Below are 16,560 nucleotides of genomic sequence, written 5' to 3'. Positions count from 1 at the left end.
CCGGGTCAAGTCACCAATACACACTAATAGAATCATGAAGAAGAAGCTAACATGCTAACGGGCAAAGCTAACTGCGGGCTAGCGCCACTTTAAACAGTATTTACAGCCAAGTTTGAGTGAAACAAAAAAAAATCTCCATTGTGTAATTAGATGAACAACATCCCTCTGTTCCTTTGTCTTTCCTGTCAGTGAAGTATTTACTCTCACGGACGATTAATGAGTAAAAAAACTTGACTTGCTACGACACCTGCAGTGGCGCTTTTGGCCTCTAGGGGCATGAGTTACTTAGTCCTGCTTAAATAGGGAAAACGTGTGGAAGAGCTTGGTCGCTTCTAACTGCACCCCAGAGCTATAGGAATATACTGGGAGAGGCTACATGCTCACAACATCTTTGGTCGTTTTGTGTGACTGAGCGCACGCACAGAGACCAGACAGGCACGCATCAACTCGTCTAAGCTCAGGTAAGAACATATCTCAGTGTGGTTCCTTTAAGAATCGCTTTCCCAGGAGAAAAACGCAAAAACTAAGGTCGAAAACGAATTCGTCTTTTGCTCCAAAGTTTCACGTTCAAAAATTCCCCTTGGAAAGGAGAAGTGCTTTTATCATGTCCATAAAGCAGGGACATTACACTTGGAGGGACAGAGGATATCTGGGGAGGCCGAGAGGAAGAGCACAGGGAGATTTGTGGATGAAAGACGACACGTTAGTTTATCTAGATCTAAAACATGTTCTTCTTCTTTTTGTTTTAGGTTTGCACAGCCTGTTCCTGATCCTTATCTCCACTATCACGCTCAACTGGACGCCTTCGAGTGCAGACACAGAGAGGAGCCGAGCCCAGAGCCTTATCAGCTGTGAGGAAGTGCAAACATTTAGACTTTTGTCATTTAAAGAGCGGGTGTTCTGCTTTTGTCAGTCCCATAGCACCAGTCTATATCACACTACAATGATGACAAACCTTCTGCTGGTCTGTAAATGCAGTAAATTAGAATAACTGCCTTGTATAAAATGTCTCTCTCAAAATGACTAAAAATTACAAAAAATTACAAAAAATGACAAAAAAATGACAAAAAAACAACAACAAAAAACGACAAAAAAACGACAAAAAAACGACAAAAAACGACAAAAAATGACAAAAAAAGACAAAAAAAAAAGACAAAAAATGACAAAAAAAATGACAAAAAATGACACAAAAAATACAAAAAATGAAAAAATGACAAAAAAGTACAAAAAAATGACAAAAAAAGACAAAAAAAAGACAAAAAAATGACCAAAATGAGTTGAATGCCCCCCCCCAAAATGGAAAAAAATCTGATGACGTGAGGAAAAAGATCCATTTAGATGAGTTTTGTAGATCTTAGCTTTCAAATGAGGCGTTACACTGGCCTACAGGATTTGAGTAAAGCTGAACTGGAGAAAATGCTCTCGGTTCAGGCGGGAGTTAAGAGGTTAAAGAGGGGGTGTTCTGCTTTAAAGAGGGCGTGTTCTGCTTTAAAGAGGGGGTGTTCTGCTTTAAAGAGGGGGTGTTCTGCTTTAAAGAGGGGGTGTTCTGCTTTAAAGAGGGGGTGTTCTGCTTTTGTCAGTCCCTCAGCACCAGTCTATATCTCACTACAATGATGACAAACCTTCTGTTGGTCTGTAAATGCAGTAAATTAGAATAACTGCCTTGTATAAAATGTCTCTCTCAAAATGGCTGTAGTGAATGTCTTGAAATAGGCCTCTGTCTCTTTAAGAACCTCTGAGCCTTTAGACACGCCCCCTCCACACGCTGTCTGTGGCATCAGTGGGGAGGGGGTTCTGCTGAGGAGCAGTGGTTGGTTACTCGGCTCGGAGGCGTCTCCAGGAGGTGGGGGCGTTCCTAGGAGGACTCAGGCAAACCTGTCCCTAAAATGGCCGCCATCAGAGTTTTTACAGATTACTCAGAAATACGTGAATGTGCCAAGGCAACACTTCAGCCATGTTTTTAATGAGGGAGTGACAGAATAACATGAGGGAAAGCTTGAAGAAGTCCATTTTGCAGAATACCCCCCTTTAATCTGACACACTTGTTTGCAGAGTGGCTGCCGCTCGGAATGAGTATCTGCAGAGGAGGCAGGAGGCCAACCAGTACAAGCTCCGAGCAGAGAAACAGCTGGTGAGGCACAAGCTTCATTGTTGTGAGAGAACCTTTCACATCCATGGACCTCCTGCTCTGATATTACGCTCTTAGGGTCTGCGCCCGTCCACAGCAGAGCGCCCCCGCAGGCCTGGAGGAGCAGTGAGCGAAACAGGACCAAACCGAAACAAGAGACAAGGCGGACAGGAAGTAAGGAAAACAAATGTGAAGTCTAATCTTTGTGTTGTAGTAACAGTACGGGGGTTCTGTCAGGAGTATTTGCGGCAGCTGGAGCTGATCCGACAGCAGTATCATCAGGACGTGAAGGAGATGAAGCTGCGAGCAGAAGCTGAGGTGTGTTCGTTTGCAGTGGAGACGTCTTATCAGGGTGTATGGTTTATTTGTATGGCCTTAACCCTTAGTTCTGCACAGGCCGGTTGTTTCTCAGTCCACAGTGATCTCCCCCCGAGCTAAACATGGCTCATAGTTGATCCTCGTCTAGTGTATGCTGCCATTGTGTTCTTGGGCAAGACACTTCACCCGCGTTGCCTTCATTGTCTGTGTGCAGTGATGTATGAATGAGTGTCTGTGAGCACAGCTGCTGGATAACAGATGTGAATCAGCCCCGAGCTACAAACCGGTGCATCGAATGTGTTAAAATCACACCAAATATAAACAAAGAATGATGTTTTTTGTTCCATCTCGGCTGCACTGGGTTCATTCCATTGAATCTCCATGTGGTCTCCATGTGGTCTCCGTGTGGTCTCCGTGTGGTCTCCATGTGGTCTCCATGCGGTCTCCATGTGGTCTCCATGCGGTCTCCATGTGGTCTCCATGTGGTCTCCATGTGGTCTCCATGTGGTCTCCATGAGGTCTCCATGAGGTCTCCATGTGGTCTCCATGTGGTCTCCATGTGGTCTCCATGTGGTCTCCGTGTGGTCTCCATGTGGTCTCCGTGTGGTCTCCATGTGGTCTCCATGCGGTCTCCATGTGGTCTCCATGCGGTCTCCATGTGGTCTCCATGCGGTCTCCATGTGGTCTCCATGTGGTCTCCATGTGGTCTCCATGAGGTCTCCATGAGGTCTCCATGTGGTCTCCATGTGGTCTCCATGTGGTCTCCATGTGGTCTCCATGCGGTCTCCATGTGGTCTCCATGCGGTCTCCATGTGGTCTCCATGTGGTCTCCATGTGGTCTCCATGTGGTCTCCATGTGGTCTCCATGTGGTCTCCATGAGGTCTCCATGAGGTCTCCATGTGGTCTCCATGTGGTCTCCATGTGGTCTCCATGTGGTCTCCATGTGGTCTCCATGTGGTCTCCATGCGGTCTCCATGTGGTCTCCATGCGGTCTCCATGTGGTCTCCATGCGGTCTCCATGTGGTCTCCATGTGGTCTCCATGTGGTCTCCATGTGGTCTCCATGCGGTCTCCATGTGGTCTCCATGTGGTCTCCATGTGGTCTCCGTGTGGTCTCCGTGTGGTCTCCATGTGGTCTCCGTGTGGTCTCCATGTGGTCTCCATGCGGTCTCCATGTGGTCTCCATGCGGTCTCCATGTGGTCTCCATGTGGTCTCCATGTGGTCTCCATGTGGTCTCCATGTGGTCTCCGTGTGGTCTCCGTGTGGTCTCCATGTGGTCTCCATGTGGTCTCCGTGTGGTCTCCGTGTGGTCTCCATGTGGTCTCCGTGTGGTCTCCATGTGGTCTCCATGAGGTCTCCATGTGGTCTCCATGTGGTCTCCATGAGGTCTCCATGAGGTCTCCATGTGGTCTCCATGTGGTCTCCATGTGGTCTCCATGCGGTCTCCATGTGGTCTCCATGTGGTCTCCATGCGGTCTCCATGTGGTCTCCATGTGGTCTCCATGTGGTCTCCGTGTGGTCTCCGTGTGGTCTCCATGCGGTCTCCATGTGGTCTCCATGCGGTCTCCATGCGGTCTCCATGCGGTCTCCGTGTGGTCTCCGTGTGGTCTCCATGTGGTCTCCATGTGGTCTCCGTGTGGTCTCCATGTGGTCTCCGTGTGGTCTCCGTGTGGTCTCCATGTGGTCTCCATGTGGTCTCCATGTGGTCTCCATGTGGTCTCCGTGTGGTCTCCATGTGGTCTCCATGTGGTCTCCGTGTGGTCTCCATGAGGTCTCCATGTGGTCTCCGTGTGGTCTCCATGTGGTCTCCGTGTGGTCTCCGTGTGGTCTCCATGTGGTCTCCATGCGGTCTCCGTGTGGTCTCCATGTGGTCTCCGTGTGGTCTCCGTGTGGTCTCCATGTGGTCTCCATGCGGTCTCCGTGTGGTCTCCATGTGGTCTCCGTGTGGTCTCCATGTGGTCTCCATGTGGTCTCCGTGTGGTCTCCATGAGGTCTCCATGTGGTCTCCGTGTGGTCTCCATGTGGTCTCCATGTGGTCTCCGTGTGGTCTCCATGTGGTCTCCGTGTGGTCTCCGTGTGGTCTCCATGTGGTCTCCGTGTGGTCTCCGTGTGGTCTCCGTGTGGTCTCCGTGTGGTCTCCATGTGGTCTCCATGATGTCTCCATGCGGTCTCCATGTGGTCTCCATGTGGTCTCCATGTGGTCTCCATGAGGTCTCCATGTGGTCTCCATGTGGTCTCCATGTGGTCTCCGTGTGGTCTCCATGTGGTCTCCATGTGGTCTCCATGATGTCTCCATGCGGTCTCCATGTGGTCTCCATGTGGTCTCCATGTGGTCTCCATGAGGTCTCCATGTGGTCTCCATGTGGTCTCCATGTGGTCTCCGTGTGGTCTCCATGTGGTCTCCATGTGGTCTCCATGTGGTCTCCATGTGGTCTCCATGTGGTCTCCATGTGGTCTCCATGATGTCTCCATGCGGTCTCCATGTGGTCTCCATGTGGTCTCCATGTGGTCTCCATGAGGTCTCCATGTGGTCTCCATGTGGTCTCCATGTGGTCTCCGTGTGGTCTCCATGTGGTCTCCATGTGGTCTCCATGTGGTCTCCATGTGGTCTCCATGTGGTCTCCATGTGGTCTCCATGTGGTCTCCATGTGGTCTCCATGTGGTCTCCATGTGGTCTCCGTGTGGTCTCCATGTGGTCTCCGTGTGGTCTCCATGTGGTCTCCGTGTGGTCTCCATGTGGTCTCCATGTGGTCTCCATGTGGTCTCCATGTGGTCTCCATGTGGTCTCCATGTGGTCTCCATGCGGTCTCCATGTGGTCTCCATGAGGTCTCCATGTGGTCTCCATGTGGTCTCCATGTGGTCTCCGTGTGGTCTCCATGTGGTCTCCATGTGGTCTCCATGTGGTCTCCATGCGGTCTCCATGTGGTCTCCATGTGGTCTCCATGTGGTCTCCATGTGGTCTCCATGTGGTCTCCATGTGGTCTCCATGAGGTCTCCATGTGGTCTCCATGTGGTCTCCATGTGGTCTCCGTGTGGTCTCCATGTGGTCTCCATGTGGTCTCCATGTGGTCTCCATGTGGTCTCCATGTGGTCTCCGTGTGGTCTCCATGTGGTCTCCGTGTGGTCTCCATGTGGTCTCCATGTGGTCTCCATGTGGTCTCCATGTGGTCTCCATGTGGTCTCCATGTGGTCTCCATGTGGTCTCCATGTGGTCTCCATGCGGTCTCCATGCGGTCTCCGTGTGGTCTCCATGTGGTCTCCGTGTGGTCTCCATGTGGTCTCCGTGTGGTCTCCATGAGGTCTCCATGTGGTCTCCATGTGGTCTCCGACAGGGCCGGACTGGGACTGAAGAACAGCCCTGGACTCTGACCAGCCTGGCCCAGCGTAAATGTGCGCTTACCCCCCGCCTTAACCGAGCGCATTTTCTCCAGTTTGGCTTTACCCAAATCTAAAAGCTTCGAAAGCTGAAACCTACAAGAGTAACTTTTTGTCAAGTCGCCACAATTTTTAACCTCTTTTTTTGTGTGTGGCTTTTGTTGTGTTTTTGTGGCCTTTTCGTTGCTTTGTTGTCGACTTTTCATCACATTTTCCGGCACATTTTTGTTTTGTTTTCATCCTCTTTTTTGTTGCTAATTTGATGCTTTTCTTTTTAGCTTTTAGATTTGGGTAAAGCTGGGTTGAGGCGGGACCAGTGGCCCCTCTGTGCTCTTCCAGAATGGACATGTGGCCAGTCCGCCCCTGGTCTCCGACAGGTCCACGTGGTCTGAAGCAGTTGCATTGCGACCTGTGACGTCTGTGCAATGAGACCTGTGAGAGACCGAGGAGATCTCAAAGAGACTCCACACGACTCTTTCTTCTCTGGGAGACCATGTGGAGACTTCTCTGAAATCATAGGTGGTCATACCGCCTTTGCGATGCCCAATCCCGTCAGACCTTGGAAGCTAAGCAGGGAAGGGCCTGGTCGGTACTTGGATGGGAGACCGTTTGGTAACACCAGGAAGCCTAGTGAATGTAGTGAGTGTGTGAGTGAGTGGTTGGTGGTGGTCGGAGGGGCCGATGGCGCAGACTGGTTGCCTCGCTTCCGTCAGTCTACCCCAGGGCAGCTGTGGCTACAATACTAGCTTACCACCACCGGGTATGGAGTGAATGAATAATGCAATGTAAAGCGTCTTTGAGTGTCCAGAAAAGCGCTATATAAAACCGATGCATTATTATTATTATTATTAAACCGAGACTACCTGGAGACTCGCCTTATTGCCAGCAGATGCATTGGAGGCATCTCTGTGACCAGCAGTCACTCTAGTCTCCAACGAGTCTCCAACGAGTCTCCCACGAGTCTCCAGGCTGGTGAGATCGGCCCTTTGTTTGTGCACAATCAACCCGAGTCACAGCAGTCTCCGCCTTGTGTCTGGGGAGAAAGGGTGGAGCCACTGCCGCCCGCAGCCGGTCAAAATGACTCAAAAGCCATTGAATATTTTTGTAAAAAGAAGCAGAAAAAATATGAATGTATGGTTATTTTCAGGCTCTTTTTTGGAGTGTACATTGTTTTGACATTTTCGGTTTTCTTTTGTTGAACAGCCGAATAAACATGACACGTTTGTGGTGGAGAAATCTCAGACAGAAGCAGCGCCTGAAGTCAGTGAAGACCCGCCCGGAGCTCCAAAACAGGTACAATACAGGCTGCGTAGGCTGTTCACTGGGAACCTCATGACTTTGTAAACAATACTCAAGACATTATTTGCTTTTAAGATGTCAGATTATCCTTAACCTCTTAACTCCCACCTGAACATGTTTTCTCCTGTTCTCAAAATTCTCCAAATCTAAAAGCTTCAAAATGGCGACAAAAATACGAGAAGAAAATGAGGATGTAAATTGACAAAAATGTCAAAAATCCAGCAAAACAGTGACAAAAATCCAGCAAAAAAATGACAAAAATCCAACAAAAAAGTGACAAAAATCCAGCAAAACAGTGACAAAAATCCAGCAAAAAAATGACAAAAATCCAACAAAAAAGTGACAAAAATCCAACAAAAAAGTGACCAAAAAATGACAAAAATCCTGCAAAAAAGTGACAAAAAAATGACAAAAATCCTGCAAAAAAGTGACAAAAAAAAGACAAAAATCCAGCTAAAAAATAACAAAAAAGTAACAAAAGTGCCATTAAAAAAGTGACAAAAACACATAAGGGAAATAAAAAGTGACGACAATGGCAAAGAGGAGAGAATGCATTTGGTTTTGGCGGGGGGTAAGAGGTTAATATCAGCAGAAACGTAATTGTTGGCATAATTGAATCACACAGGAGTGATTTGAAAGGAGCCATGATCTTAATATACAAAGCTTGTGCAGCAAAGATCAGGTTTAACATTTGTGAATTCTTACAGTAGCATGTTTGTTGTGTTTGTATTAGGACGTGGAAGCAGCTTTGAGGCAGATCAGCGAGGAGCCCCGAGAAAGAGCCAAAAGAGCCAGAAGGCAAAGGGAAAAGGTGAGCGGTTTTCCTGTGTCTGAGCTGTGAACTGTAGGACCTTGAGGACGATGTGAGATGTGAAAAGCCTGTGTTTTTGTGCAGAAGGGGATCATGTTTGAGATCAGGCTGGATGAAGACACTAAAGATGAAGAATTAAAACCACGTGGAGCTCAGGAGAAGGTTAGTCAGGAGTGAATGTCCTGAAATGAACTCCCAGAACAGTTGCCTGCACAGTTTGGTCTGAAGGTTTCCACGTTTTCTCTGCAGGTCATCGACCCTCTGAACCAGACGCTGAGTTTTGAGGACGGAGAGCAGCTGCGGCTCCGCGATTGGCTGGAGCAGAGAAAGGGGTGGAGCCAGAGGGTTCCTGAAACACTGTTGGACGCTTTGGGCAAAATGGACGTCATGTGCGTCACCAACTGCACCGTCCAGACCGAACCAGGTACATTCTCATTTAGAAAGACATTAGCCTGATGGTTTTAAGTGTCCCGGGAACTTATTTATGTTCCCATGAAGTCCTCTATGTGGGAAATGAGTAGTATTGTCATCACGTGTAGGTGAAGATGAGGCGCTGCGCAGACAGTGGGCAGAGGGAGCTCAGAACTCGCTCCTTCAGGCGCTGGAACAGGCCGAGCTCGGACACACCGCCGACCCCGGCTCCGTCACTGCAGGTCAGACACATATTTGATTTTATAACAACACTGCAAAAAGTCCTCTCCTAAAAACAAGGGGAAAAAATCTTAAAATAAGACGTTTTGTCTTGTTTGAAGGAAAAGATTCTGCCAATGGGGTCAGTGTTTTTTTCTTGCTAAGAATTCTTGTTTCGAGAATATTTTTCTCATCATAAAACAAGAAAGAAACACTAAATTTAAGCAAATAAATAACTAGTTACTAACTAATTAATAACTAATTAAGCAAAATGTCCTCAGAAAATGGAATAATTTAAGGAAAACATTCTTATTTAGTGAAAAATTGTGGATATTTTACTTAAATGTTGCTTGATTTAAGTAAAATGTTCTAAATTACTCACATTTTTGAGCAAAATGTTGTTAATAAATACTAATATTTAAGGAAAGTATTGCCCGGAGACCCGCCTCCATGATGTGGAGCCAGGCTGATGGTCAGAATCACCTGCTGGAGGATTCACCTATTGTACATGTTTTTAGTGGTAGACACGGGGAGAACATGCTCCACACAGAAAGGCCTCGTCCTGGTGGGAATCGAACCCAGGACCTTCGAGCTGTGAAGCTGAGGCTGTCTAAAGATGAAGAAGATTCAAAAAGTTTTTCTTTCTTGTTACAAGAAAAATCATCATGTTTTTAGCAAATTTATCTGAACAAGAAATTGCCAGATTTTATTTCCTAAAACAAGATTTTTTCCTCAAGAAAACTTTGCTCAGTGAGACATTATTACTTTTTAGGGAAAAAATAAGAACTTATTTCTTAAAGTAAGACATTTTTTACTGGCTTAGAATCCACTTTTTGCAGTGAACAGTTCCTTCACTGAGCTTCACCAAGTATGAAGATCAAAATCAGCAATGACACAGGTATCAAGAAACCAAAGAAACCTGGACAGGAGGAGGTTGTAGATAGAGCCAGTGCTGAAGACTGTGGAGCTAACGTCCAGTCCTCGCTGAAGCTTCATGACAGCGAGGGAGGGGTGAGGGAGTCTGGGGGTCCGACACGGTCAAATCAGGAGCCACTGGAACATAACATTCAATCTTTGAGCTCTGTCCATGAATGTAAAACACGAGATACACGCTCAGCCTTTCCATTTTCTCCAGGTTTACCCGAATCTAAAAGCTTCTCGACTGGAGTTTACAGGCAATAAGCAACGCCTCATTTGAAAGCTAAGATCTGCAAAACTAATCTAAGCCTTTTCCTCGTCATGATGGTAATTTTCGGTTGTGTTTTCATCACGTTCACCCTGTTTTGGGACATCGTTGCTTCCTCAGACGTCTCAGAGGGTTCGGGCTGTGCGGGAACATCGTGGTGCTCTTCTATAGAGCCGCCTTAGAGGCCATTCACCGGTTAGGTGTCACTTGTTGGTTTGGGAACCTAGGGGTGAAACCTAAATCTCAAATCACCAGCCTGGTCAAAACAAAAGATCCACAAAAAGCAACAACAAAAAAAGCTATGAAACCGTGATAACATAGACGAGGAAGCAGCTTAGATGAGTTTTGGATTGTTTTCAAATGGGGAGTTAAACTGAAGACTCTCCACACATAAAGCTTTAAGATTTGAAACCAAAACTTATCATATTGTACGTCTGTATGTAAGACTTATCTCTTTTATCCACCTTCTGATATTAAGCACAACCACACAAAAACAAGAAACAAAATAAAAACATTCATAGTTTACACTTGCTTTCAAGTCACTGTGTGAACTGATAGTAAATTAAGAAACATGTTAAACAGTCACTAAAACTGTTCATTTTAATGTAGCACAGTTTAGACAGGTGAGACCCTTCATGTCTCTGTCTGCGGCCCCAATGTTCTTACACTCCATGATTCTGTCTCATGTAGAGGATTGTAGAACCACATGGTCACAGCTGCTGGTCCATCACTCAAACCAACAGAGTCTCTTTTTAAAAAAGCCATAAAAATCTAGGACAAGAAACCGTTCTCCTTTCACTGCACTGTTTTAGAGAAGCTTCATTTACTCCATTTTGAAAACTTCATTTTAAATATGGTTGCCTTGTATATAAAGTACTGCATGGACTTGCTCCACCTCCATTGCAGGATTTCATCAAACCAAAGTCTGTGAGTGGGATCACGGGCACCAGGGCATCAGCTGGAGGAGACTGTGAGGTTCCACACAGGAGAACCTCCTCTGGACAGACTCTCTGTGAGGTTCCACACAGGAGAACCTCCTCTGGACAGACTGTGTCTCTGTGAGGCTCCACACAGGAGAACCTCCTCTGGACAGACTGTGCTCTCTGTGAGGTTCCACACAGGAGAACCTCCTCTGGACAGACTGTGCTCTCTGTGAGGTTCCACACAGGAGAACCTCCTCTGGACAGACTGTGCTCTATGTGAGGCTCCACACAGGAGAACCTCCTCTGGACAGACTGTGCTCTCTGTGAGGTTCCACACAGGAGAACCTCCTCTGGACAGACTGTGCTCTCTGTGAGGTTCCACACAGGAGAACCTCCTCTGGACAGACTGTGCTCTGGAAGAGCCTCCCTTTATCATCAGAGAGACTCCAACTCTGGCCACTTTTAAAGCCCGTTTTAAACTGTGGCTAAAGGAAAACCAGGCCTGTGACACTTGTAGTTGTTGCTGCATTTATTGTCTTCACATTTTGTTTATTGTAAATTGTAAATTGTGTTTGTGTTTCCTGCCTCGGGACGACAGATGGAAACTAGCATCTCTGCTATAATCTGGCATATTTACAGAGCTCATGTGCAACTGTTCATTAATATGCATTGTCCCGATCAAATAAATAAATAAAAAGTAAATGATGTTCTTTGACAGAGATAGAGAAGCTGAAGGAGCAGGAGCTGGAGGATCAGACCGAGGAGGAGGAGGAGGAGGAGGAGGACTCTTCTTCTGTGGAGAGCGACGAAGAGCGACTGGAGCCACGATCTGACGACGACGACACGTGAGACATGATGATGATGGAACATACATGAAACATACATGAAACATACATGAAACATACGCCCACCGCTGTCAGAGAGTTTCCAAAAAGACTCAAGTGTTTCTTTCTGTTTGTCGTCAGTAATTTCGAGGAGTCCGAGGACGAGCTGCGAGAAGCTGTGGCCGACTCCATGAAGAACCTGCTCATTCTGGACGAGGCCCCGCGGCATCATGGGAGCCAGGAGGAGAACCAGGAGGAGAACCAGGAGGAGAACCAGGAGGAGAACCAGAACCAGGAGGAGAACCAGGAGGAGACGCAGAACAAAGCTCCCACTGAAGACGAGTGAAGGAGGTTTGGATGGACTGGTTTACACATGGAGAAGCTCACGGGAACAACTGTCTGTTTTAAAATCCTGACTGTGAGTAAAGGTGTGCGGAGGCCGACCTTTAAGGATTATTAAATGTAACATGATGTCTTTTCTTTTACTTATTGAACGGTATATTTTAAAATCTACTCAAAGAGGTGGTTTTATGCAGGTGTTTGGTAATAAAACATCTGTATCACCGTCTTTGTTGGTTAGAAAATGCTAAATTGATCTGAAAAAGTCCTTCCTGATTATTTAAGCGATCAACTCTAAGCTCCACCCACCACCTCCTCTCGCTCCTCTTCACTGCGCAGCTGTTTCAGTAAAGAGAGGGGGAAAGATATGAATATAATGGGCTGTTAGTTCCCACACCGGGAGTTTCTTTACTCTGTGATGAAAGGATTAAACTGGAGAGAGATGAAGAGGTGAGGAAAGTATTACCTGAACACGAAGGACCTCAGGAGGAGCTGATGCTGCAGTGATGCTAAGAACAGCGGCCGGGGAAGACTTAAAGAGGGGGTGTTCTGCTTTAAAGAGGGGGTGTTCTGCTTTAAAGAGGGGGTGTTCTGCTTTAAAGAGGGGGTGTTCTGCTTTAAAGAGGGGGTGTTCTGCTTTAAAGAGGGGGTGTTCTGCTTTAAAGAGGGGGTGTTCTGCTTTAAAGAGGGGGTGTTCTGCTTTAAAGAGGGGGTGTTCTGCTTTAAAGAGGGGGTGTTCTGCTTTAAAGAGGGGGTATTCTGCTTTAAAGAGGGGGTGTTCTGCTTTAAAGAGGGGGTGTTCTGCTTTTGTCAGTCCCATAGCACCAGTCTATATCTCACTACAATGATGACAAACCTTCTGTTGGTCTGTAAATGCAGTAAATTAGAATAACTGCCTTGTATAAAATGTCTCTCTCAAAATGGCTGTAGTGAATGTCTTGAAATAGGCCTCTGTCTCTTTAAGAACCTCTGAGCCTTTAGACACGCCCCCTCCACACGCTGTCTGTGGCATCAGTGGGGAGGGGGTTCTGCTGAGGAGCAGTGGTTGGTTACTCGGCTGGTGACCAAAGCTCGGAGGCGTCTCCAGGAGGTGGGGGCGTTCCTAGGAGGACTCAGGCAAACCTATCCCTAAAATGGCCGCCATCAGAGTTTTTACAGATTACTCAGAAATACGTGAATGTGCCAAGGCAACACTTCAGCCATGTTTTTAATGAGGGAGTGACAGAATAACATGATTCAGAGGTTCTTAAAGAGACAGAGGCCTATTTCAAGACATTCACTACAGCCATTTTGAGAGAGACATTTTATACAAGGCAGTTATTCTAATTTACTGCATTTACAGACCAACAGAAGGTTTGTCATCATTGTAGTGGGATATAGACTGGTGCTGTGGGACTGACAAAAGCAGAACACCCCCTCTTTAAAGCAGAACACCCCCTCTTTAAAGCAGAACACCCCCTCTTTAAAGCAGAACACCCCCTCTTTAAAGCAGAACACCCCCTCTTTAAAGCAGAACACCCCCTCTTTAAAGGGACTATATGGAGTGGGATGAATAGTGAAACCTCCGGCACGTTTAGACATGGTGTAAGGACTGCATTAACACTGGTGGGCGGGTGTTCGTCGGGTTCTCTTGTTTAGTCTATTTGTTTTCTATGATCCTGTTCTCATTCAAATGTATTTATCTTCGTTCTCATTGGTTCCACTGAGTTTTGCTCCACAAAAAAAACGACCAGCACGACCAAAGTTTTATCCACTTTATTTCAGAACGCTGCACTTTTCAGTCAAAGAAACATGGACTTGGCCTCTAGAAGCGTCTGTTTAAAATAACTCTATCATTTTACACATATATTACATTGGTCCACAAACAAACAAACAAACAAACAAAGAAACAGCTCCTTCATTCCTTTGACAAAACTTCACCCACAAACACTTCGCACGTCTCCAACTTTCAAACCCCCAAACTTAAATATTGATCAAACTAAAGACGCAGAAGCAGCACGTTTCAGATTCTTTGTGTAACATCGTGGAACGTTTCCCAACAAACAAAACTGGAATTCGAGAACTACAATCTGAAAGTGATGACGAGCAGCGTGCAGTACGTCTTTAAATACCTCGACTTCTGGTAACTTTGTCCAGTCTGGGCTTTATCGAGCTCCAGTCGATGTTCTCTGCTGGTCTTTGGTCGTCCTTTGCCTGATCGTTGCTGTGTTGTTTTCATGAACTGCCCATAAAGCGGGAATTAAACTCTTTTAGGTCTGGTTTGCAGGGGCGGGACTGGGACTGAAGAACTGCCCTGGACTCTGACCAGCCCTGGCCAAAATGAGCGTAAATGTGACACTTACCCCCCGCCTTAACCAAACGCATTCTGTCCTCTTTGGCTGTTATATACTGTAGGCCTGTGTAACGCCTCATTTGAAAGCTAAGACCCACAAAACTGATCTTTTTCCCCTGCATTGTTGCTGTGTTGTGTCACCTTTTTTTTTTTTTTTTTTTGTCACATTTTTGTTGAATTTTCGTCACATTTTTGTTGAGTTTTCGTCACTTTTTTGTTGAATTTTTGTCACTTTTTTGTTGAATTTTTGTCACTTTTTTGTTGAGTTTTTGTCACTTTTTGTTGAATTTTTGTCACTTTTTTGTTGAATTTTCGTGACATTTTTGTTGAATTTTCGTGACATTTTTGTTGAATTTTCGTGACATTTTTGTTGAATTTTCGTCACATTTTTGTTGAATTTTTGTCACATTTTTGTTGAATTTTTGTCACTTTTTTGTTAAATTTTTGTCACTTTTTTGTTGAATTTTTGTCACTTTTTTGTTGAATTTTTGTCACTTTTTTGTTAAATTTTTGTCACTTTTTTGTTAAATTTTTGTCACTTTTTTGTTGAATTTTTGTCACTTTTTTGTTGAATTTTCGTCACATTTTTGTTACATTTTTGTCACTTTTTTGTTACATTTTTGTCACTTTTTTGTTAAATTTTTGTCACATTTTTGTTGAATTTTTGTCACTTTTTTGTTGAATTTTCGTCACATTTTTGTTACATTTTTGTCACTTTTTTGTTAAATTTTTGTCACTTTTTTGTTAAATTTTTGTCACATTTTTGTTGAATTTTTGTCACATTTTTGTTGAATTTTTGTCACTTTTTTGTTGAATTTTCGTCACATTTTTGTTGAATTTTTGTCACTTTTTTGTTAAATTTTTGTCACATTTTTGTTAATTTTTTGTCACTTTTTTGTTGAATTTTCGTCACATTTTTGTTGAGTTTTTGTCACTTTTTTGTTGAATTTTTGTCACTTTTTTGTTGAATTTTCGTGACATTTTTGTTGAATTTTCGTGACATTTTTGTTGAATTTTCGTGACATTTTTGTTGAATTTTCGTGACATTTTTGTTGAATTTTCGTCACATTTTTGTTGAATTTTTGTCACATTTTTGTTGAATTTTTGTCACTTTTTTGTTAAATTTTTGTCACTTTTTTGTTGAATTTTTGTCACTTTTTTGTTGAATTTTTGTCACTTTTTTGTTAAATTTTTGTCACTTTTTTGTTAAATTTTTGTCACTTTTTTGTTGAATTTTTGTCACTTTTTTGTTGAATTTTCGTCACATTTTTGTTACATTTTTGTCACTTTTTTGTTACATTTTTGTCACTTTTTTGTTAAATTTTTGTCACATTTTTGTTGAATTTTTGTCACTTTTTTGTTGAATTTTCGTCACATTTTTGTTACATTTTTGTCACTTTTTTGTTAAATTTTTGTCACTTTTTTGTTAAATTTTTGTCACATTTTTGTTGAATTTTTGTCACATTTTTGTTGAATTTTTGTCACTTTTTTGTTGAATTTTTGTCACTTTTTTGTTGAATTTTTGTCACTTTTTTGTTGAATTTTTGTCACTTTTTTGTTGAATTTTTGTCACTTTTTTGCCACATTTTTGTTGCATTTACATCCTTGTTTTCTTCTAATTTTTTTGTGGCTGTTTTGGTTCTTTTTTTCCCCAAGAAGCTTTTTGATTAGGTTAAAGCCAAACTGTAGAAAATGGGATCCGTTCAGGTTAAGAGGTAAACCGAGCGCATTTTCTCCAGTTTGGCTTTACCCAACTCTGAAAGCTTCTCGACTGGAGAGCAACAACGCCTCATTTGAAAGCTAAGACCTGCAAGAGTGATTGTAACTTTTTGTCAAGTCGCCACAATTTTTAACCTCTTTTTTTGTTTGTTTTTTCATCACTTTTTGCGTTGCTTTTCCGGCACATTGTTGTTTTCTTTTCATCCTCTTTTTGTCGCTAATTTGATGCTTTTCTTTCTAGCTTTTAGGTTTGGGTAAAGCTCGGTTAAGGCGGGACCGGTGGCCCTTCTGTGCTCTTCCAGAATGGACATACGGCCAGTCCGCCTCTGCTGGTTTCTTGGCTTAGTGCTCGCAAAGATCTGAAATGCTCCTGATTAAGTCTAGAAAATACTTGAGATCTTCAGTCTGTTGCCTACAGATTCATGCTGGTTTAATGGGGGAAATAAGAGAGAAAACGTCTAGTTTTGTTCTCATCCCAAATTAGATCCACTCAAGGCCGTGGGAACCCAGGGTGCTGAGGGCGCTGCAGCACCCCCTGGTGGACAGTTTGTGAACTGCAGGCAATATCAACCCCTTAACTCCCACCTGAACCGAGCACATTTTCTCCAGCTTTACCCCAATCCAAAAGCTTCTGGGAAAAAGGTGTGAAAATAGCAACAAAACTGAGACGAAAA

General features: G+C 44.5%; 2 protein-coding genes across 2 annotated transcripts in view; one reads left to right on the top strand and one right to left on the bottom strand.

Moving 5' to 3' along the window:
- LOC306968365 (serine/threonine-protein kinase Nek5) overlaps positions 1–11,842 on the top strand; it is a gene marked incomplete at both ends in the record, with an annotated part of 46,052 nt that extends 34,210 nt beyond the window's left edge. The window contains 11 exons of the mRNA XM_079563709.1: positions 750–851; positions 2,053–2,131; positions 2,207–2,302; positions 2,366–2,446; positions 7,027–7,116; positions 7,856–7,933; positions 8,018–8,095; positions 8,183–8,357; positions 8,473–8,586; positions 11,391–11,517; positions 11,638–11,842. Coding sequence (XP_079419835.1) covers positions 750–851; positions 2,053–2,131; positions 2,207–2,302; positions 2,366–2,446; positions 7,027–7,116; positions 7,856–7,933; positions 8,018–8,095; positions 8,183–8,357; positions 8,473–8,586; positions 11,391–11,517; positions 11,638–11,842 — 1,225 coding nt within the window. The remainder of the gene's footprint in view (positions 1–749; positions 852–2,052; positions 2,132–2,206; positions 2,303–2,365; positions 2,447–7,026; positions 7,117–7,855; positions 7,934–8,017; positions 8,096–8,182; positions 8,358–8,472; positions 8,587–11,390; positions 11,518–11,637) is intronic.
- Positions 1–16,560, bottom strand: part of med4 (mediator complex subunit 4) — a 117,076-nt gene that overhangs the window by 98,099 nt on the left and 2,417 nt on the right. The window lies entirely within an intron of this gene.

Source organism: Gobius niger (assembly GCF_951799975.1).
Source record: "Gobius niger genome assembly, chromosome: 9".
NCBI lineage: Eukaryota > Metazoa > Chordata > Actinopteri > Gobiiformes > Gobiidae > Gobius > Gobius niger.
Note: the sequence above shows the minus strand (reverse complement) of the source record. Positions and strands in the feature narration are given on the sequence as shown.